This window comes from Drosophila novamexicana, unplaced genomic scaffold (genome assembly GCF_003285875.2).
Source record: "Drosophila novamexicana strain 15010-1031.04,08,12 unplaced genomic scaffold, DnovRS2.1 tig00001209-arrow-arrow-pilon, whole genome shotgun sequence".
Lineage (NCBI taxonomy): Eukaryota > Metazoa > Arthropoda > Insecta > Diptera > Drosophilidae > Drosophila > Drosophila novamexicana.
Window position 1 is genome coordinate 798,329 of NW_020824843.1, and position 24,975 is coordinate 823,303.

General features: G+C 39.5%; 1 protein-coding gene across 3 annotated transcripts; it reads right to left on the bottom strand.

The window, feature by feature from the left end:
• Positions 1 to 237: 237 nt before the first annotated feature.
• On the bottom strand, positions 238 to 9,638 carry LOC115766516. 3 transcript variants are annotated; one of them, XM_030710481.1, is made up of 8 exons: positions 9,195 to 9,638; positions 8,919 to 9,134; positions 6,570 to 6,696; positions 4,090 to 4,222; positions 3,263 to 3,339; positions 2,754 to 3,135; positions 1,930 to 2,690; positions 238 to 1,871 (listed from the first exon to the last, which is right to left on the bottom strand). In XM_030710481.1, the coding sequence occupies exons 1-8, from the start codon at positions 9,540 to 9,542 to the stop codon at positions 1,126 to 1,128; spliced, it is 2,790 nt and encodes a 929-aa protein (XP_030566341.1). In that variant the 5' UTR covers positions 9,543 to 9,638; the 3' UTR covers positions 238 to 1,125. The 3 variants fall into 3 exon arrangements, with proteins under 3 accessions (XP_030566341.1, XP_030566340.1, XP_030566342.1); XM_030710480.1 differs by having other exon boundaries at positions 8,919 to 9,638; XM_030710482.1 differs by lacking the exons at positions 6,570 to 6,696; positions 8,919 to 9,134; positions 9,195 to 9,638 and adding an exon at positions 4,994 to 5,355 and having other exon boundaries at positions 240 to 1,871.
• Between the last annotated feature and the right edge of the window lie 15,337 nt (positions 9,639 to 24,975).

A 24,975-nucleotide genomic window follows, 5' to 3' on the forward strand; every position in this document is an offset into this window, starting at 1 on the left:
AAAATACACTAAAAATGACAAATGCATATCAGTTTGCTTACTTGTAAAACGTGGCAACGCCTTACATTCAATCTTTCGCGCCTAACAAAAATCAGATCAAGCTAACAATGGATTTATCCATGCAGTACACAAAAAACCAGACCACCCACTTTTATTTTTGACATATTTATTGATACTTTAAGTTTATTTTGCAATCAGTAGAACATTTGTAATTTTTAAACGTGCTTAAGTGAAAATATACATATTTTATATCTTTTTTTTTAACTTTTTTTTTTCCATTTAATTCTCTAGTTATACAATAAGTAATAGTAATATACATGTATATGTTTTAGGATTTATGTTAATAGCGTTTTTCTTGCTCCTCACACTTTTACAGATTAACTGTGATTGCTACAATTAGAAAGGAAACGATTTAAAGCAAAAGATGAAAAATATTATAACAAAATACTGTTCTTACGCTTTGTCATTTGCATTGTATGTATTGTAATAGCTAGGTATAAAAACGCATGACGTGCATGCTAATTAATTATTTAAAATACAATACATATATATTCATATAGTTGTTTCGCATATTCATAAACATTTCTCACAAACCTAAAACAGCAAAGTCATTATTTTGCTAATAGAACAAAATTCGTTTCCATTGTGTTTTATAGTATTTTTTCAGCGCTTGGAAATGCATAAGCTTGAACAATATATTAATATTTCAATTAATTAATCATTAAACTTGTATCTACGTTTGGAAGAAACATTTTCAAACACATTTCACAATTTCGATTTTCACATTGAGAAGGCTCTAAACAGCACTTATCGTATGGTGTTTAAAAAAGTTGGCATTATATATCCATAATATTTTGTTTTTCTTTTTTTTTTGTTTTATCTGGTTAATTTTGTTAGTTTTTACTTTTGTATTATTTTTCTTTTTGTTAAGCTGAATCACATTTCGAATTTCTAAATATTAGTTTCATAATTTAACACATGTTGCTACAACAATTTAGGTATTTTTTGAAATCAAATTGTACTTTTAACTTATTCTCCGTTCCCGACCGCGCACTGTGCGTGAGCTTCTTCGCTGGTAGATTTAAATGGGGCAACAGCTGCAGCAGTTGCAGCCAAAGCAGCTAGCTAGATGCTCTCTTCGCCCAATATCTCGTTGAGCAGGCGATTGAGACTGTCCAGGCCAGTGAGAAAGCCACCGTCGGGTCCATGGTGCACGGGCGCGGCGGCTGAAGGTGTTGGCAGCATGCTGCCATTGCGTGGCACAAACGCTGTGTGGGCAAAATCAATGAGACGCACATCTACAAAGCAGGCCGAATCGTCTGTGGGCGGTGCCGACATGTCCAGTGACTTGGAGCCATGCATTAGCGCAGAATTGCGAGTTGCAGCTGTGTTCGCCTTTGGCTCGCTGCTGGTATTGTTATCGCTGCCCTCAGCACTGGCCCGGCGCTCCAGGGAATCAAGCAGAATTCCGCCGAGCAGTGAGTTGGATATATTCTCACAACTGCACTGCACCCGCGACTTTGAAGGTGAGGAAACAGCAGAAACGGGCGTGGATGTTATGGTTGACTTTTTGGCCTCCCTGGGATCATCGTGAGCCGCATAGTGCTCGTCGTCGTCCTTGCAGCGCAGACGCTTGACGGCGCCCTTTACCGACTTCAGCGACGAGGCGCTGGAGGAGTTTGGTGATACCAGGGACTTGATGGTGGCGTTTGAGTTGCTAGCTGTGTGGGGCGGCGAGGTGGGCTCCATGCTGCCAGCTGCAGCGGACGCATCGAAGGACTGCTGTGACTTGTAGCGCTTGAACATTGCCTCTGTGGGTCCAATAATGCTGCTCTCGTAGTCCGAGCTGCCATCATCGGAGCTGTTGTTACCTGTGGATGAGTAAGATTAAATGGATGAGATTTCATGGATTCACACTAGAGGACTTACAAGTCTGGCGGCCGCTGGCTACAGCCTTGATTTGCTCTGATAGGCCCGAGAAGTCGTCGCTGCTATTGCTGCTGTAGTTCATCCAGGAGTCACCGGAATGTGGCGATGAGGTTGTCACACTGGGCAGCGCTGGCTCAGGATCCAGGAATACTGTCTCTTCGGAAATTGGAATGAATGCAGGTGTGGCGTTGCCATTGGCACTGCCCTTCCCACCAGTCGCTGTTTTGGCGGGCAGCACACCGCAGGTGCGCGGTGGCGGCATGGCGGACAAATGCTTATGCTGTGCCTTGTTATTTACGTTATCCTCCTCCTCATCTTCCTCCTCGTCAGTGGTGGTCGTGGAGCTTGTGGCAGTCTGCTTGACGCCACGAGCCGCCGCCTCCGCAAAGCCACGTTTGTGCAGATGACGACGCGTGGCCAGATTCAGGCGCGAGTTAGAGTCATTGGAGGCATCCGCATCATAATTGCAGCCATCGGCGCCTGTGCTGCTATTGGTGGCCGAAGCGTTGCCGCTATCAACAGCTGCCACCAATTGCAAATCCTCGTCAGTATCGTGCGGCTCCAGCTCGTCGCCCGCCTCGTGACCTGCCTCATCGTCCTCGATGTCATCTTCGTCTATGCTGTTTTCTGGATGATAATCAAAGGCGCCTGACGGCTGCAGGGTGGCTGACTTGGGAGCCTCCAGCCAATCATCTAAATCCATGGAGGGCGGATGGGCCATAGGATTTTCCTCATAGCCCTCGTACACGATCAGCAGGGAGCTGTCAAAGGAATAAACAATGTTAAGAAATTTCTCTCAATTAAAGACAATATCATGTGCTTACCAGGAATAGAATCTATAACTGGACTGCTTCTCGATGACGCGACGCAGCTGCATCAGTCGCTGCAGTATCTTGCGTATGACGCGAATGCGCAGACGATAGCCATTGTAGAAGAAGTCATGCAAGGCGGTCTTGAAGCCCGCCTCGTTAAGCTCACGTCCCCAGTATTTGTCCCGTTTGGCGTACTGTTCCAGATCGGCCTGGTAGGTCTGCATGCCACACAGCCGCACGCCAAGCGAACCTGAAGTGCTGGCCGCACACTTGGCCATCTGTTTGGAGCGCTTCTCTGCGGAAGCATCGTCGCCATGCTGCCGGGTGCCCATCTTTAGATCCAGAATGCAGGGATTGCGAAACTGCGATGTGATATTCTCGAGCATCAAAAAATCTGTGAATCGAAATCGAAGCCAGAAGATTAGGTAAAATGTTGCAAAACCTATAAGATCAATATATATGTATATATGTCTTGATTGGGTTTTCTGTCCAGGTCCCGAGCCAGGGCACAGGATACTAACATTGCTTATTGGAGTTGTCAAGTTGCGAAATGCTCTTGATAACATCGGCCGCATTTCCGTTCTTATGCACCTTCATTCTGCAAATAATCCAGGCGAGATGTGTGGGATTAATATGGTATCAAGCGAGACAAGTGTACAATGCTGCGACCCCATTTAGATGGCACAAATGAGTGACCTAAAACAAAATAAGCTGGAAGTTTTCGTTTTCTTTTGTTTCTTTTTTTCGTTTTGTTTTTTATACAGCATGTTTTGTTCCATTGAAAACGCAAGAGCGTCATCTAGCGCAGAGTAGGCAGACTGAAGAACTAACCAGAGCTTAGTTCCACGATTTTTGAATACATCACAGGCTGTTTTTTGCTCAAATCAATTTATCAGTTGCAAACACATGTATCCCGTTTTCAATGAAACCAAACGTTGCGCAGTTTCCAATTGGATAGTCAAAAAAAAAAGAACAAAATTCGCATACACATACTATGGTTGTAAGATTTGCATACCCAATACCCGTAACAATGTCTGACAGGGGCGAGTGCGTGTTTGTTTTTTGTATGCATTGCACAATCTAAAACAAAAATAAAATTCATTTCCATTTGCTTGGCTGAATAACGCTTCAGTCATGTGTTATATTTATATATATATATATATATGTATATATATACATATATAACTATACATATATACTATATACATATATAACATATTTAACTATGTATATATATAAAGGTATATATGTATATATATATGTAAGTCAGTTGAGGCAGTATAGGTGTAAGGTGCAGGCTGTGGGGCTGTCCTATGACGGACATGAGTTTCGGAATGGTTCTACATACCTGAGTACTTCGTCGCGCTTGCGCTTCGAGGCGCTCATCTTGCGTACGGGCACCGCGGCGGCATCGTCCCGGAAGCTGGGCGAATAGCGCTTGTCCAGCTTAACGCCGCCCATGGTAGTCGCTTGCATAACGCCTGGAAATAGAATGGGACCGGCATACGATAAGTCTAAGTTTTTGTGCCTGTTTCGATGTGCGTTTTAACTCTATAAATGTTTTTTATGTATGTATGTAATTTTGTATCGTAACGATACAACAACAAACTTGGGGTTAAGTTCTTGTGGTTAGGATTACGCAATGGGTAAATGGGACCTGACTTATAACAAATAAGTTAGGCATTGGACACATATATAAGTGATACATCATGATTGATACGCAGCACAGACAAATGATTCTATGAATAGACCCCCGAGAGATCAATTGAAAAAGAAAATACAGATGATACATCTTAAACACTTTTGAAAAAATGTATATGTACTCCTTATAGACCGACTCATCCCCAATTAACTGCATGCATAGGCAAATTCGGATGGACTTGGAACAGTTAACATAAAGCGGCATGATAAACATTGAGATTTATGGCTTATGATTATAAGACCTAAACTAGTTGTGAGCAGGGTGCAATTTTCAGACTTAGTCAATCGATAGAAAAACATGTGCATAAATCCGAAAAACACTAGAAAGTTTCAAATGTTTTTTATGTCTTTTTTTAAAATCTTTTTTGTTACTAGTGTCCTACGCTTAGCTTAAAACCATAAAAGTATACAACTACTTATATAAGGAACTGAATATCTTAGATTTAGTTTGGGGAAATTAAGTATCGCAATTGTATTTGCATAAAATATGTGATAAAATATAGTATAGTATAGTATAGTAAAGTATAGTATGTGTGTTTATTCATACAAACCCGTAGATTTGCCATTGTCATAATTGGCTTGCTTGCATTTCTAATCGGCTTTCGTACTGTGAGAGTCTCGGAGACGTTCAGTTCCAGAGACAGACAGAGCAGAGCAGAGCTGAGCTGAGCTGAGAGAAGAGCAGAGCAGAGCGGATTTGATCCGATCCGATCCGATCAGATCCGATTAGATCGGCAAAGGCCTAGGGACGACGACGACGATGACACATGACTTTAGCACAACAACAACAACGTTCTCGTCGTACTCGTTTTGAGGAGGGGGCAGCACGATGTGCGTTCTGAACAAACACATAGAATAAAACACGATTTTTCGTTTTTGCGAGAAATTGGATAAAAAATTGCATTGATTTTTGTTTTTTTTTTTTACTGTTTTTTTTTTGTTTTGTTTTGTTAAGATTTTTAGTTTACGCTTTCATTCTCGAGTTTTGTTTTCGGTTTCGTTTCGAGGCTGCTCTCCGCATTGGTTCATTGATTGGTTCAGCGGCAGATCACGATCACGAGGTCTGTCAGTCGGCACTTCGAACCTTTGGATAATACGAGCATAGAGCGTAGATATGTAGTGGCAACGGGCACGCCCCTAGCTCCAGGCTATACCACCTGGTGCAAGGACGTGCATTATTTAAAGTTTTTTTTTTTGGTTTTTGTTTTTTTTTTTTTTAATTTAATTAATTTAGTTTATTCTTTATTTTTGTTTCTTATAAGTTGTATAATTTTTGCAGGTTTCAACAAAAATTGTACAACCTTTATAGTTGGGTGCATTGTCAAAGGTTTTCAGATTTGTACTTTGCATAATACATATACAAAAATATATGTATATATACTGGTAAAAATCTGTTTGCTACAGGTTTTTGTTTTGTTTTTATTTTTTTTGTGTATTTGCGACTTACCCTTTGCTGTCACATGGCTACTAACTAAAAGTTCTTATGTGATAAAATGGTACTGTGTGTGCGGGTTGGCCAGGCGCTTGGACTACTTCCAGGCGTCGAGTCAGACAATAATTGGGCATGGCAGCTATAATATTTTTATTTCGCTTTTCGTATTACAAATATTTAAAGCTATAATTTACCTATAGATTACGTTATGGTTCAGTCAATTTGTTGTTTAATTTTTTTCGTCACTTTTTTCTTTTCTTTTATTTTTTTTTTTAGTTTTTCTTTTTTTGTGCTCTGTTTTTATTTGTTTTCATTCAATTTCAATACTTACAATCTACGGATATCACATATAAGAATACTTAAAATAAAAATGATATTCAAATGCGGTTTTGACTTTAACTAAGGACAATACAGAAGAGCGCATAAAATTTTGTTGTTTGAACAAATGCGAGTTAGTACAAAACAAAAGTTGAATACAGCATCGGCGATTTGGAAACTCAAGACATATATGGCAATATCATATCATTTTTTTTATTCTTCTTTTTTTATTTTTATTGAATTTTGTTTTTTTTTTTTTAATGTATGATAGAACGAGCAGTTAATTCGAAATGAAATATATATAGCTTATGAAGCGCTTCGATAGAATCGATAATCGTTGTGGGTGGTTAATAAGAGGAATATAGTCGGTATCTTACCTTTGTACTTGGGCACAAACTTCTGTACGTCCTGCGGAATGTTCTGATAGAAGTCCAATTCGCGCAAATTCAGCGGCTTGATCACCGTCGATTGGTTGAGCAACAACAGGCGCGTGTGTCCTCCCACCTGTAATTATAAATGATACGGCATGTATAGTAATGTTGCATTGCCAACACATAAGAGCCACATCTAAACTATTGATTGACTTATTACCGCAAGCTAGTAGGCTAGACGGCTCCGCTAGAAAGCTACATATTCTCAAAACTCTACACGAAACTAGTTAAAGTGCTCTAGTCGACCATGAGATACCCTGTACTTTTTGAACACACACACGAAGCTTGTGTACTTGTGCTTCTTCTTTCCTTAGTCACACACTTAAAGAAAAGTTCTGTCAGTTCAGTCTGATCTATATAGCATATAAAAGTGTTTGTCCACCAAAACGCAAGGCTCTAGATTTGATAATCTTCGAGCTGTGTTCTTTATATCGATTTTTATTGGTATGAAAACGAACTTGTTCTTCGTATGTTATAGCAGAGAATATATATATTTCACGTTTGGAGTCTCTGCCTTTTGTTTTTCCAAAAATTTCAAGAGAACATCTTAGGACAAGTTAGTCGCGTGGTCAATTCCACCATATCTTATCAGCCGCCCTACGTCATGCGACGATTTGATAAGCAACAGTTGTTTTGTATTCGACAATTGTTTTGTAATCGCACCTAGATTGTTGTCCTTAATCTTTACGAACTTGGATTTGTCAGCACAGCAGCACTAGGCTCAGTGAAAGTAGCAAGCATATCGGATGGGATATCAGCTTATCAAATGGACGGCAGGTTCAAGTAAACACCAGCTGATAAGTATGCCTAAGAGGCACAGATAAATTGATGGGATGTGGAAAGTGGTACCAAATGTGTTTCAAAGAAACCTACTTATTGTTCGAATGAGCACTCTGTGCTTAACATATTTTGAGTAGTATTCAAAAATCGGATTATACTAGTTACAAGATGACATAAATTTAAAAGTTAAGGCTGAAATAAAATATTGCAATTATTGTTTTATATTTTACTAGCACCAATGGCAATTGATTGAATGTTTTATTCGATATCAGCGCTCCCAGAGAATCAGTTGGTTCGGTGTCATCAATGCGATGCAATCAATTCATTACAAATTGAAGAATGGATTGGGAAAAACGACAAAGTATCCAGAGGCTTTTGTCGTTAGACATTCGGCGGCCATAAGAATTGTTTTCAGTAAGAAGGCGAAGAAATCAGTTGATTCCCAAACTGATAATATCCGATTCGGTCCAAATGTTGCCCGGGGTTCTGTAGCTTCTAACGCATCGCAAGGCAACAAACACAAAAAGAAACGAACATCTAAGAAAAGACGTTCCAAGAGTATTAGGGGCCAATCGACAACCACCCCCCATGCCCACGGGTCTGTGAAAGCTGGGTCGCCTAGGAGTTCGAATGTGCATAATAGGAAAAGCAGAGCTAAGTCCATCCATCGCAAAGTTGAAATGAAGACTACTCGCAATGGTTATATAACAAAAATGAAGCCTGAATTATCGAGTGGAACAAACAAAATCTGTGATTCGCCACACGATGGTCGACTCATAATCAAAGAGAATCTACGCTTACAAGTGGATGTTCTCTTCAATTTGTTATTTTCGAGCACATCTAAATTCCTAACCGATTTCCATGCCAAGCGCAACTCTACGGATCTCAACATGGGCCCCTGGAAGACCAACAAGGACGGATTGCAGATGCGTACTGTTAATGTGACCGTTGCGTTGCAGGCGAGCGTTGGACCCAAGACGTCAAAAGTCACCGAAAGCCAAACCATACGCTCGTGCAGCGCTCCCGGCGAACTGTATTCTATAGACATTGAGACTGTCAACGAGGGCATACCCTACGCCGACGTCTTCAATATTGTCACACACTATTGTCTGATACGGTCGAAAAACAACAGCACCGACATGCTGGTCTTCGCCAATGTCAATTTCATCAAATCCACCTGGGCGGTGATAAAGGCCTTCATTGTAAAGCACTCATATGAGGGCTTGTCAGACTTCTTTCAACATTTGCACGAGGAGTTGCTATTAGAAGCGGCCAAGCGGGAAAAGAAATGATTTACTGTATATGTTACATAGTCAGGTAACTTGCTGGCATTACAGTATGATTATTTCCGAATATGCTGTCCCCGAGCTAGTATTTGACTTATATTCTTCATGTATACTAGACTTGACTCATGCTGATTCCAAGGAGCTCTCAATTTGTAATTAAATAGATTTATAAAGCAATTTGTAATCAAATTGATTTAAAAAATCGATGTTTTTTATTCGAACTACTAACCTGATTGGAAAGCGGATGAAGTGCCACCTCATCCTCGTTGTCCACGAGATCCTTGCTTAGCTGTGTGGACTTTGGCTTGCCGACGCAACTATCGGCCGTTGATTGCGAGGTGTTTGGCTCAGAGCATTGCCGTAACCAAGACGAATGTACCTTAAGCGCAGCACCAGTGCCTGGATGAGAATCAGTCTGCTGCAGCTGCTGCTGTTGCTGCTGCTGCTGTTGTGATTTGGAGGGCGTGTTGCAGGTGCTGTTGTTGTTATTGCCGCCGCTGCTTACCGATAGTTGCTGTAGGTTAGCGGTTACCAGGCTGCTGCTGCTGCTTCTGGGCCCAGCCACATGTTGTTGCTGCTGCTGCTGCTGCTGTAGGAAGCTGGAGCCGCTGGCGAATTGCAGCTGCGATTGCAGTAGGCTTAGGCTAGTTGAGATTTGTGCAACCAGCTGATGTTGTTGTTGTTGTTGCTGCTGCTGCTGCTGGTGCTGCTGCTGTTGCTGTTGTTGTTGCTGCTGGTGTCCATGGATGCGTTGGTGCTGCTGCTGTTGTTGTTGTTGTATATTTGGAACATGCTGCTGATATGACGACAAGTCAGAATCTCCCATGCCCCAATCCCCCAAGAAATATACCATTCCCTGCCGCGCGAAACAGTTTAACGAGTTGCAGTTTTTGTTGCTGCTGCTTTTCTATTTTCCGCAACTTGCTGTTGCTGCTGCTGCTATTGTTTTTGTTTTGTTGTTGTTGTTGTTGTTGTATCTGTAACGAGAAACAAGAATTGCATTACAATTGGGTTAAGCATGTGAAAAACCCCAAGCGTTAAACGATCGATATACTCGCGACCGGACCGGACCCGACCCGACCGGAACCGGTTCGCAAATGCACGCAACACACACTGCACGCGATTCTTGAAGTGCATTTTACACAGATGTCGACCGGGTTCAATGTCACTTCCTCAACGGAACACGGAATACTAGCAATATATACGTATATATTCCGGTTTCAATGTGTGCCTTAACAATTATTACATAAATTGATGATCATGCTAAGCATTTAATCAGCGATCTTCAAGGCATAGATAATAATCTACAGAGGTCAGAGTTTAAGACTCGGCCTATACTAAATTCCTTAGCTTAATGATTAATCTAAAGGGATCTTTAAAGGGCAACTAAAAATAGCAAGCATTCTAAAAATAGGTGCAATATATTGTTGCTGTTCTCAGAGTGTCGCAGAAGAGTAAGTAAGCAGGTTACCGGTTCGAATCCTATTCAAGAGTATGACATCGACTAATATCTTAACCGACTCAGAGCACAACTATGTCCCAGGCACAATCCTATATACATGCACGATTCAAGAAATGCACAGCTGATTCCCAACGCAATAGACCTGTGCTATAAGCCTGCACATCAGTCGCGCTATGCGATCAGGCGATTAACTTTGTCTGTTCAGCTGCCTAGCGTAACAGAATAGTCAGTGTTGCATATGGAAAACTCATCTGAAGCGTAGTCCCACTTTCTACATAGATGATCCACTCGGCTGACAATCTGCGCCACAATCAAATCGAACTGTGAACCATAGAACGACTTAATGAAGCGTATGGTTAATTGAATTCAATTGAGAAGAGCGAGACGCGAATTGTGGGCTGTGATTGCTGTTGTGGTCAATCAGGCGTGTGCCACGTGAGTGTGTGAATTAAATGCGAGGATCGGCTGAGTCGATCCGATCGGTCATTGATACTGTTAGCTGGGCACACGGGGCAGCAGCTATCAATTGGGCAATTGTTAATTGAGTTATCGTTTGTGCAAATTGCAATCAACTTGCGAAAATCGCACCATCTAAAAATTGCGCATTCGTCTGGGCAGCAGACGACAACACACCCCCTCATTGACCCGCCCCTCATTAAGCTACGAGTTAACACAAAACTGTAGACGTCATAAAAAGATAGCATATTGGCATTCTGGTTAATGCATATTTGCCTGCTATAACTACACTTAAGCTTCTGTATCTGTATCTGTATGTGCATCTGTAACTGTATCTTTTGCTAAGCTTGTATCTAGCAAATATGTGCATATGGCTAATTGCGTTAGACGGCGGCAACTAAATGCCAGGCGGCGCGACTTTTAATCTGCTTTATCTGGAACTGGAAAAACTATAGTTTGCCAGCATTTGTTTGTATTTGTTTTAAGACATCAAATAAGGAAGCCATTTGGCCTAACTGAATAACTGAATGTCATATGAAACTTGTTCCATATGTGATTCATTCTATAAAATTATTGAATATATGTTTCGACGCTGTCTGTATTGCAAAATTGAAGTCTAAGCAAACATTTCGAATATAGGGGAATTCACCTGAGCGTCAAGGGCACAAGTGTATAATGAACAATGGCTGCTGTTCAGGGGGGGATTTTCGTCTCGCTCAGTACGTAATCGCCGTGTCATTAACTTGGAAGCAGTCAACGATCGGTCAATGTTCGCGTATCTGGCAACTGATCCAAAAAGACGTTTTCAGCTGAATGCGACGCATCGCATTGCTTATCTTTTTCAGTGGCCAAATCAGTATGATATGCGTAGTATACTCATTTGTTTTTAAAAATACGGCTATTATAAATAGCGTAGTGAATGCGTCAATTCAAACTGTCAATTGCCGAGCGAATGCGGCAGGCAAAACAATTGATGGAACACGGAACACATTCGAGGCTAATCGATACAAGGGGCGAGTGTAGAGGCCTATTAAAGCATTTGATCAGTGTATTCATTTAATCGAATAATTAAAAGACAGAGAGAAAGTGCCAATTGCGACGCAGACTAAGCAAGACGGAGAGAGATAGCGCGCCAGCTGAGTCAGCCAATAGTCTACACTCAAACGCGGGGCTATCCTTATCAAAAACAGAACGGAACAGAACTGAGCGAACCACTCGCCTGTTTGCTCCACTCACCAAAACTGGGCCACAAGCAAATTTGGATTCACACAACTCTTGATGGCAACCAAAATGAAAGTAAACAAAAGCCCCAAATTTCCCATGCTCCACATGGGTCTGTGTGAGTGTGTGTGTATGTGTGTATATATATGCATTGTATGTACGTATCTGTATATTTATACGTGTAGATGGCCCAAAAGTGGGTCAAAGCTTGCCAGATATCAGGGCAGTAGCAACTGAAACAGCTGTCAATAGCTGGGCCTATGAATTGTTAGACATTACAAAGTGAACATTAAAACAAAACATTGCCATCAAAATATTGTTAATAATAATAAACTCGTATTATTAAAACAAAACACAAAAGCAAAAGACGTAAAACGCACAATCACACAATCAGCTTGGAAACAATTGATATATGCATATATATAGCAGCTATATATAAAATATATGTACATATATATTACAGTGAAATCGGTTCCAGCATTTTTATTTGCGAAATGTCCGCCTTAAAAATGTATGTTTAACAAAAACAAGAATATATGTGTGTATGTTAATTATTAGTTCTCATGAAACCGGATATTTGAACATCTATTTGAACATCGTTGCCTGAGCATCGCACTAACAACCGGCAGGTCGCCGGTTCAAATACAGTATTTTACACGAAGAGGCGAATATTTAAGCTGAGGTTGACGAGAATAACATTAACAATTTCGGAACCAGTTGCGTTTTCAACATTATTTAATTGAACCGGGTGACGACGGGTAATTTCTTCTAGACGGCGATTAAAGAGTTAAGATTCTATATTTTCCATAGTTTTAAAGCGTGTTGCTTTCATGCACAGACACGTATTTCTGTAGCTTAAGAATGCTCGCTTATCTTTATAGTGTTTTGTATTAATGAAGGTGCAAATTTCATACAAATTGAAAACACCTTGTCGCATATATAAATATTTCCTATAAACTACACTTCTGTGGCAGACTTAAAGCATTTTTTGACATTTAGGCCGTTCAATTTCGGTGACGAAAACAACAATAAAAATACAAAATGCGCAAATATTTATTGAATTTATTTAGCACTTCACGAAATTCAAATCAAAGGCCAAAGTTTGCTCTCAAAAATGCGAATCATCGAAGAGTTCATTTATTGTTAATGCCCAGAAGTGAATATGTAAAATGTAAAATGTATATGTATATGTGTGTGTACCTATATGCATGCACATGCATGTAAATCAACGCCTAATTTGTTTGCTTTGCAAGCCCAAAGTGCATATAAATAGGAAAATTTTGAAATTGGAACGCGTGTAAAATCAAAGCAGCGAAAAAAGGCCTGCCGTAGCCCGCAACAGCGCGAGTGTGTGTGAGAGAGAGTGTCTTAGCGCACGAGTGTGTGTGTGAAGCTGCTGATAACAAAAGGTGTCAGGCGAGAGGGAATATTGAGACGCAGCAAATGTGAATCGGCAATTAAGAAAGAGCGCTTAGAAACAACAAGGCACAGAAAGTGGGAGGTAGTAAAATGCCCAAGGCAAACGGTACAGACAAAAGGAAGAATACAAGAAATACATTTGGAGAGCATACAAAGTAACTTCCCAGTGGGAGATCCCCCATGGCTGACTGTATGTTTTCCAGATGTTCTGATGAATTGCCATATCTTATCATATAATTAAATTTGAAGCAGAAAAACAGCAAATAACTCTCACTGCAAATTACGTTTGCTGTTGGGCGCATGTCTTTAAATACTTAACTGTATAGGGTATAAATTAGTACCCACATATGTATGTATGTATTATGTATATGTGTTGCGCTTATTGTTGGGCCTATATTACTGTGTCTGAATACTTAACTGTATATGGTATATACATATGTACATATTTTAACATATGTGACTATTTGCGGCGCATTTAAATGTAGGAAAAGAAAGCCATATCTGGCAATGGAGCGAATGCGATAAAACAATGAGTGCAATACAATGAGTGCACATACAAGAAACTGTAATAAGTATGCGGATTAAAAAATTAAATAGCGATCATTAGTCATGCATTTGGGTGTCTGGCCAGATCAAAAACGGATTTGTCTGATGATCGCATAATCACATTTTTATTTGTTTTTGAAGTGGGAATTCGCTGATATTCGCATAATTAACATGGATTGTTATTTTTTTGGCAGCTGCAGCCGCAAGCGACATAAAACTGAAACGAGTTTTAGCTCGACAAAATGTGTTAATAATTTATGCACACCAACACACTCAAACACAAGGCAGACACACGCTCGCTTGATTATAGATTTCTCATATCAAAACAAAAAGCAGCTGTGGGACAGCAAGTATACGTGGAACTGGCCACAGAAAACAAAAATAATAAAGCAACAACAGTCGATGCCGATGACGATGTCGATGACTATGACGACAAAAGCAGCAGTTGAAGAGCAGATAAAAACACGTACTCATAGCAACAACAATACAAAAAAAAAATAACCCTATTCAAAACAAAAGATCAAGACAAATAGCGAAGCAGCAGCAGCATAAGCAACAACGGCGACCATAAAAAGAAACAAATAAGAAAAAAACGCCTCTTGAACTGACTGCTTCGCGTCGCTGCTGCTCTCACACTCTTTCTCTCTATCTCTCTCGCTCCGTCTCCCACACTCACTCTCTTCTGTCAACTCGTCACTCTTTTGGCTGCTCTTGCATTGCGTGGCCGTTGCTGCCCATTTTTTTCCATCACCACCGCCTGCTCTTTACTTGGCTATTTTTACAGCACACATCAAAAAATTAAATAAAGTTTACTAATACCACTGCATGCAATCGCACACAGCCAAACGCACACAAATACACTTGCAAAGGGCACGCAACCGAAAAAATTTCTAAACGTTTCTGCTGTAGTAAAACAGAATAATTTACCTTTTGGATACACTATGCTTGCAGCTGCCGTTTTTCAAATATGTGCAATTAATTTTTGATTCAGTTTTTATTCATTTGCACGGGCACACAAAATTTCCTGATTCAATTTTCCACATCGAATTTATATGTGAAAATTTCTGTGTTGTACAAAGCACACATACACACACACACACATACGTGCATATATAAATATACTCGCTCAGGCACAGAGACTGGGTGGGGGAGACCAGCACAGTTACACTTTGGCTTCTGCTTTGCACTTATGTTTGCATGTACATATACACATATGTATATATGTAGTACATATACAATTTTAGCTTCTCAATTAAATTTGATTTTCTCACACGCGCTATTTAGGCTTATTTTGCGCGACTTGCACTTTATCACAATTTACCAGTTCCAAGCGTTGGACACGTCCGTTCCGAGCGAGTTGAGAGACTTAACTGAATGCAAAATATATTTCAGATGCCTTAGCAAGCAGCTAGTGCTAGCAGCGTCGCTCCGACTAAAGCCAACGACCCAACCATTACACGAGAGTGCGAGTGTGACAACCATACAACACCGCAACACTTGTTCGTTCGCCTCGGTCACAGCTGTGCGAGCGAGCAGCAGCACATATAGCGTGGCCTGCGCTCTCAGATACTTTTTTGACAGCTGCGCGCTCAGTTCCCAGATACTTTTTCTGCAACGCTCTTTGCCTGTTTTAAGAGCGTTAGCCAATGCAAATGCAGTCCTTGCCTGATGATTGGGACTGGTAGGTACCATATATGTATCCGTGTTTTAGCCATTTTTAACTAAATCTGTGTAGCTGTGTATCTTTTTTACAGACAATTACCCCAAAGCACCCATTTTCTCGACGCAAAAGTAACTGCAGTTTAAGATTTACTAACTGAAGCAAATTGAACTGTTATCAAAAGAGAAAAACTTCAGTCTAGTCAATAAAACAAGTTAATAGCACTTCTTGAAACCTTATCAGAAGTCATATATTGGGTCAAGTACTATTGTTTCAACAACTGCAGCAAATAGAATATAACTTTCCGAATAGAAATTCCATACACAACACTTAATTATATCAATTCTTGGAAATTCCCTAGGGCTTACGAATATATTTGCTGTAAAAATCTTTTGCAAATTGTTTTTTCCTCTTCAATTGTTTGTCGCATAAAAAATTCAATAACAAATATTTGCTTACGGAAGCGTACGGAGCCACCAGCCACCTCCACCTCCACCTCTACACGCCTCTGACGCTTCCGCGTCGAATATCTCAATGGTATTGCACGTAACTAATTAAATTCGCGATCAAAACAAGATCGTAGACAATATGGAAAATACAAAACAGCTGTTTGTTAAGTGGCCTGCCGCCTCTTATCGTTCACATCTTATCAGCTCCGTACGTTCCACACAAACCCTATCCGCGAGTTGGACAAATGTCTTATCAGTTATTCCATAACTGTTTTCACTTTGACGAACAGCTAATACCTAAATATAGCTCCAGAATTAATGGGCTATCTTACGGCCGACGTTGAGTGATTTACGATATTATCGATAGCCCATCCACAGAAAGCTTTTCATCATTGCCAGTGAAAATCTCCATCAAATTAAGCTAAAATTACGTGTGGACCGCTTTCAACCTATAAAGTGAAGCTCGTTCGTAAATGTCATTCCCTAAAAGACAGCCCCATTAAAATTCTCTCGTCTTTTTATAGGCATCGTGAATAGGCTTTCTATCTGAATTGCTTTGTACTAAACTAGAGTTACAAATGCCGTACTTGTAGATACAATTGCAATGGCACGGAAAGTGTTCGACCTGGCCGGTGATATCGCCAGAAAATAATAACAAAATAACGTGAGCAGCCGTCGGGCAACTGAAGCACATTCTCTGACATCTACAAAACGTTTTTTACACGATATACATATATTTTGGCACGTTCCGGATATATAATTAAAAGGGGCAAACAATTTTATCCTGTCGTTAAATGTCAACGGCTATGAAAAAATGCTTAAATAGTGACGCAACAATCTGATATATTTACATCAGACAGAAATAGGCGGGATATACGGACTCGAGACAATGGAGCGTGGGCCGCTGATAAAGTGCGAGAGTCGATATGACGCATACGCTTAAATAGAGCAGGCAGACCTTTAACACTCGAAACAGGAGCGCTGATAAGGGCGTGTAGCAAATATAACCATGCATAACAGGTCTGCAATTCATATCTTCGATGCAATACATGATATATGGTATACCTATCTATATATCTATGCGGCCGACTGATTGATAATTACTTTGGGAATTTCCAGCCTCAAGCGTGGAAAAACGCTGGCACGCAACTTTTCTGCTTGCCTTCCGATAATTTCCAAAGAACTTTGTGAAAATTCGTTTGAAAAATGTTTCCCTGTATCAAAGATTATGTGGGCAAAGTTTAGGGCTTAAATTCATTTGTAGGGGCTCACATAGCGTAAGTTTCCACTGCACATTTAACATTAAAGCTGGGTCACACAAGGCACCATTGTGTCTGTGTGTGCCCCACTGCACCATAATTTATTTTAGCTGGCGTTGCTTTTGACCCTGGACAACAGGCACTAGGCAGCCAAGTGGGCGCCGCTTGAATGGCTCGGTTCCATTGTTGCCTGAATTTGCATCCTTGACATTGACTTTGACTTTCAATGGAGGCTGTTGTCGCTGCAAGTGCCGTAAAATAAAAGAGCCTTTCACGAGCAACATGAGGCTGCAAATTGAGCACACAAAAGCGTCCTTAGTGATGGCAAGCAGTCGTGTCCTGTTTGTCCTGTTTACCAGCATATCGGAACGCAAGACAATTGTTAATAGACAGATAGTTAATATTCCTCATATGATAATTATAAATAATAACAGTTTTCTTGGCGTGTTGGGCATCATCGCAAATGTTAATGAATTAAACTGGGTTTCTGCTATATATAAAATCACATACCAATTGTTAATTAAGCCTTTAGGCCTTACAGTCTATGAGTTTTACAAGTATACTTTCACGTGAGTCACTTGTGCTAATAAAATTGTAGCGCATGTTTTTACAACGCTTGTTGATTAGTTTACCTATTCTACACAGTATTTATTTGTGTTTATTCGCAAACTGTTTTGAGTTTGTCAGTCAAAAGTTGTGTACATTCATATAGATACGTATATATATAGAATTTTCACTTATAACAGCATGTTCATTTTTACAGTGGCCGCTCGCTAATTAGGACTTCCAGTAATTTAGAACGTTCAGAAATAAAAATCGTTTGTAAAATGCATTGGACTACTCCTTGCTGACCACAACATTAAACTTTTCACTCATTTAGGTATATTTACGCATGTACACCTATGTTTATCTTCTTTTCGATATCTCTGCTCATATATATCTAATATCGATAAATATCCATTTTTATATACGCTTTTTTAGGCATAGAATTTAAGGGCAAGCTATGCCAAAGCTTGTGTGTAGGTGTTTGTACAGTTTACACAGATTAATCATATAATTACTTTTTAAATATTCACACACAAATTAAAAACAAAACAAATTTCAGGAAAATCGGACTGTAAAAACCAAAACTACATTGATATACCAGACTGCATTTTCCATCAGCCACTCGCGGCAAAAGCTCTCGAAGATCATACAGAATTGATCATTTTTCATATGTGGACACTTCCTTCATAGTGGCCGACAACTGTATTTAGTATTTCCCAATGTGTACGGCAGTTTCGCTGTCGCAGCCGACGCTTATTCGTCATCGTCGATCTTCAGCGGGCCAATTTTGATGACAGCCGACAAAAAAGTTAAGGCAAAACTGTCACTCAAATTGGTGGCAAGGGATAAATGGGGCTGGGGGGACGTGTCAATCAATTAAATGACTTGATTTGAGCAATTTTCAAAACAGATTATATAGCCCAACGGCGACAAACTTATGCAAATATTGACAGCCATAAGGGCTGCTCCTAATAAATATCAATGGCTGGGCGTTGGTTAATGAAACCTGAGAAACCGCATGGGCAACACGTGATGGATGAAGGGGTTGGCCATCAGAAGTACAACCGCACCCACCTCCATTCTATAGCTCTCGTGTGCATCTCAATGCCATGTGGCAAGGACATGGTCGAGCAGGCTCGCAAGGCTATGCAGCAGGACTAGCTACGTTCGTTCTCTCTCTTCCCTCTTTGTCCCTCCTTCTCTATCTATCTGTGGCATTGAGTTGACATTAGCAAATTGAAGCCCCATTATTGTTGCACAAATCATATGCGTGCTGAAGAGCAATTGTTTTGTTTGCCACAGCTGATGATTTTAATTTATATATGTACTCGAATTTTAATTTCCATTTCCACTTGACAGTCAGTTCCACATAGTGGCTATCTGTCTGTTTGTCCCTCGGTCTGTTTGGGAATTCGGCGTAAGACATTTCATTGAAAACACGCGCTCGCCGCCCGCTTAATTGAAAACAGCCGCCGAAACCGACAGGCAACAGTCGATAGTCGACAGTCGACAGACGGCAATTGAAATTTGCAATAACAATAAAGACTTACCTATTCGTTTAGCCCATAGTGTGACTCACAATGCCCGTAAATTGAGTGAATAACATTCATCAGCTGCTTTCATTTGGCTCACTTATTGTGATAAATCAAAGCAACTGATTTCTTATGATCGGCGAGACGGATTTAATAACACTGCTTCTAAGTAGCTTAGCTGCCTGAAACTGGGACACTTTGAAGCTATACTAGAGAGCTTTTTATACACAATAAGTTTCTCGATAATTCTCTCAAATTTGATGAACGAATGTGGGATCCCTTATAATAAACATTTTGTATTTATTATATATATTATATATATAATAAGCTGAGGCTTGAAATTTTGAACGTAGAACCTCCTAATACCCGTGCAGTGCGAGGTTGTTGCCGATAATTAACAGCTTGACCTGTTTCCAAGCAATAGAAACACATCAATAGCTGATCTTTTTTCTAAAACAGTATATACAGATCTTTCTTTTTATTTATTTTGTTGATTGGTATATTATAAATTATATATTACATATTATATGTAACAGGCTGATGCGTGCTAATGCCTTTGTTCCTTACCTCATGATTGCTCAACTTTGAGCACTGACGAATCTCAAGAAATTCCTTGGCAGCGGTTTTCATAAATAATTGAAATGATATACTTTTGATTAAAAGCAGCATTTTATATACTGCATTGGGTAAAAAGCCGTTGACAACTAAACATACAAAGACTCATGATGTGGTATAGTATTCGCCCAGACGATTCTTACAAATGTTACGTTTTCTCGAAACAATTCTCTGCCGCAAGACAACAGTGTCCCTGACATTGAATGTTTCAAAAAGGTGGTCAAGAAAAAGAAAAAACGAAAAACAAATAAATAAATAAACGAAACGAAAAGCATTTTCAATAGCATTTTCTGATTGAGAATTGCAAAAATCTTTGCAATTTTCTTTGGGCTTATGCGGAGCATTTACCTCGCAGCTAAGCTAGCTGCACTAACACTATTATCTCGGCGGGACGTCACTTCTTGGCCGGAACAATGGCCACGAGCTGAATCCGTGTACAGCCATGCCAGCACTTGGATGCCGGCGTATTCGCTTCCGCCTTGGGATTGGGTATCGGGCATTCACAAGCGCCGGCACGAGGCACCTCACAATGAAATTTTTTTTGAGGGAATGTGTTTAATGAAAATGAAAAAAAAAAAAAAAATAACAAAAATAAATAACAACATTGCCAATGGCCGGCAAACCCCCCCTCAACAGATTTCGATTTGAATTCGGCGAACCCATAAAAGAGCTCAGCCAGCGAGCACTGACCATGCCAAACGACCCAACTTTATTAGCAGCTGTTGCCAACTAAGTTGCCACAAATCTGTGGGCGGACTCTGGCAAAAATGTTGGAGTTATGCCAACAATTTTCATGCCGTACATGCGCTCGGCAAGGGCAATACTTGAGCGAATATGATGAATGCGAAACAGGCCCCTCAAAAACTGTTTAGAATTGACCCGAGCCAATTATGGAGTGATCTGTAATTGTTTGCTTTTCCTGTATCTAAGGCGACTCCAGCCTAAATTTCGCGGCAGCCAGGCCCATAAAAGTAGGCAATAGCAAATTATATTTCAGTTTACGAGTTGAATCTGGGACTACGCGATTATATTACACCAAAATAGTCACACTTGACATCATTCCTTAATTATTTTTAGTACGGCCTTGACCAGTGCTGGCTGTACCGACTCATCGGTATTGAGGAATGCCATGTATATTAAATAATAAAAGCAAGCAAGTGGGATTACGTTCCCAAATCCTGCAGATGTGGAGATCAGCGTGTGCAGAGTGCAGGGCATTCACACAGAACAGATTGTGAAGCTTTTGGATGCCCTTCACAGAAACTGAAACTTATTTTTATGTTCAATATCTGAAGGTAATTTCGAAGTGTGCAAGGACCTCTGTGATAGCCTGTTGGGATGCGCATGTCATCCTTTTGATTAATGGCTAAATAAAAATAGCTAATGTCAATAGCAGATGCACGGCTTGCGGTAGACAATTTCTTTTTTATCCATTTATTTTATGTAATTCCTTTTTTTGTAATTTATTTGACAATCGGAAGCGAAATTGCGACGCAATAGTATGTATGTACTCATGTATATTTTCATTTGCAAAACCTGTGCGACGCGACGCATCTAAAAATAATACCTGCAAATCGGCAGCCAGACTATAATTATAAGAATTATATAAATATTTGAATACCGTTTGTAAATTTGTGTGTACTTAACTATACATACATACTTATGTGCTCGGGCATATGTAGATCAAGTTTAAATTAATGCCAACGATAAGAAAAATAAATAAATACAAGACACCGAAGGCAAGGCTGCAGACGCGCCAGTTCGACTGCAAAATGCGCTACACCGAAACTAAGCTTTATAAGTGAATAAACCAAATAAACATATATTTGAGAATTCAATTTCCAACTAAATAATTGCTTTCAACTTGACAGAGCATCGTTAGCCAAGCAGACTTAATAACTCATATCCCCACCTTCCGTAGGGCATACAAAGCACGTATAGTCCCACAAAAGCAAAAGCAATGTGCGAATCATAGTGTGAATTGCAAATTCGTGATGTTGCATATAAGCTAAAAGGAAAATTTGTTGACGTGTCTGCAAAAACTAATACATGAAACAATAGTGCTCGACTAGCAGATACCCTGAACCCAGCTGAGCTGCCTTTACAAACATTCTAGCTTCCTTCTATATACACATTCATAAAAATGCGCACATGGGAAATGCGTTCTACTTAGTATATTGTAGCTTGTGTATATTTTACGAGATCTAACTTTAATATATTCAAAATTTAAAATCCTTAGCTCTTATAGTTTCCATGATCGAAGCCACCTAGTGCCTGCACAAAACAATCATAGCCTTTAAGCCAATGGATGCAGGGTATAAAAAAAAAATAAATTTGACTAATACAACTGCTTACAGATAAGTACTCGCATTATCGTTTACGTTTCTTTTCTATAGCGAGACTGCCGACTGCAAAACATTGTATATTGTATTTTGTTTTTCTTTTCAATTACGTCAATGGCAACAACGTAGAAAGCTTTTCAGAGAAAGGCATGACAACAAAATGTAGACCAGAACCTACATCAAAAGATCCCAGACTATACGCACCATACGTAATCGGCAACATCGCGAGCATCATCAGCAAAATGATCTATTGCAAACCGTTCCTAACTGAACTGAACTGAACTGATCTGAACTGTGAAGAGCGGCGCATCATTCGCTTTCGGTTTCTTCCGGCAGGGCAAGAGGCGAACGTTTGCCTCTGCTTCTTCGGTCGGTTTAATGGCATAAACAAAAAGCTGCTTAGTCAGCTGCAATGAGAACTTGTTATTTGTTTTTACAAAAATTTTAAACATATACGCAACCAAAAATATAAGCAAATGATGAATGTAAATGGACCCATCATAGGCAGACTAATGTTAGCAGGGTTTTTTTTTTTTTTGATAAACAATGCTTAAATATTGCTTTAATTAAATTAAAGCACAAATGATATGCCGTAAAATGTTCTTCGAAAACATCTCGATTATCTCGTAATGTGCACCCTCAATAAATGAGCAAAATTTTCCCCTTAAATAAATGCAGTAACTTCCACGCGCGACAGCTTACAGCTGTTATCATATATCATTTAATAATTTTCCTGAAAATTTTAAGAATTTAATACCGATAAAGCAGCAAGGCAATTCGGATGATTATTCATGCTTGGAACATGCACACAATTGGCACGAATATAGATATAGGTATATATAAAATATTTAAATTGCTCAAATGTGCATATAATTTAAATGCACATTTTTAGCATTTAATTATTATAATTAAGCTGCTCATATCAAAGGAATTTCCAAATGAAATCATGTAGAAATATGCATACATATTTCTCTAAATATATGTTTGCGATTATATACACACATTTGTTCTGGCCTGTCAAATCAATTAAAGGTGATATAATTTGGCAAGTGCGGCAAAACTTAAAATTACCGCGACTCATTATTTATTCAATTAGATTTCGAGCACATTTGCTAGCTTATTTATAAGCATTTCAAATATATTGTATATGAATTATATCGAATCATTCGCACAATTTTTGGCACCCAGGTCTCTTATAAAGTTCAAGGACGCCCGAAAATTCCATTATGTGTATTCATTCAAGGAAATGATTTTATTAACATCTTATAAGCCGCCTGGCTGCAAGAGATTGGAACGAAAAAGATACTATAAACCAAAATTAACGCAGTTTACAAACTCTTTGCCATACCATCCCAATCCCAACACACCCTAATAGAACTGCCTAGATAACTAACTATGCAAATGATGTCATGCGAAGTTCTAGTCAGGCATTTCCTAAACTTTTGCATTATTGATTTTTGACGGCACTTGACATGAGAATTATATACATATGCTGTAATTATAATATAATTAATTCAATAAACCGGCCGTTCTTTTGGCTAATAGTCCTTAACTACGCACGCTTAGCTTAAGTAAATCCCAGTCACGCACCCAAATCCCAGATTGTCTGCCTATTCAACTCATGGATACGAAATAAAGACAAGTCAGTCGATGGCGAAAAAAATGTCGTCATAAATAATATGAAATTGATGGGATTTACGGTTGTCGGCATTTCACAGACCATGTTATGGATTCGCAAAAACTTTGTTGGCAATTAATAATAATTTTCAAATTGAACAATAATATTGACACAAGTAAGCCGGCATATATGCACTTGACTTTAACGTCCGATAATTATTTATAGACCCCAACTAATTAAGAAACGTGTGTCCGACTTACGTAGCTCGTTGATATCCCTCAAATCGCACCTGGAAGCAAACAGAGTAAATATTATTTAGTTTTTAGGCCAAATTTCGAGCAGCTCATTAGAAATTACACGAAATTAACGAATTGCGTTGTAAACTATGCTGCAATGTTGCTGGGTAAATGTGCTCGACCACAAACCGCTGCGCATTAAGTGACGCACTGTATCCCCAAATGGCTACACCTAACAAAAAAAAAGAAGAAGAAAAGTAAGAAAAACAAGACCGACAGGGAGATATTCTGTAGCCATACACAAACAGTCCGAAAGCATAAGTACCACACCAAGAAAATTATAGTCTCTGATAACTTCGGCGCTGATCGTCAGATAGTTATCAATTTTTCAGGTCTTTAAAAAAGCATTCAAATATATGTATGTACCAAAAACTGGGACTATCCTGCAATGCCTTTTCATACAGACAAACAGAGAGTTGCGTCGCCGGTTACATTCACTTGCACAGCTTCAAACTACTCATTTTGCCCCGGTCTATGTGTACGGGGTATAAAATACACCAAAGTCAACAAAAACAACAATGTATACTCTAGTCGACCCACAAATGCTCAATTTGGAGCATTTGTACTGCGTCTTTACTTTTTGCTTTCCCAGCAAACTACGAGCAACAGCCCATTGAAAGGGATCACATTACGAACTGGCAAACGCAGTTAATTTGAAAGTTTGAATATGACAGCAGACACTTGAAGTAAAACTTGAGATATATGAATAATAGAGCAATACAAGAAACAAGAAACTCAACTCCAATATTAACCCATATCATTATATCATATCATATATTTTTTTAGCAGATAGATTATATTGCCAGACCGACCAGTGCGATTCCTCATAATTGCCATGGACAGTTGGATAGCTCAACTGTCGAAT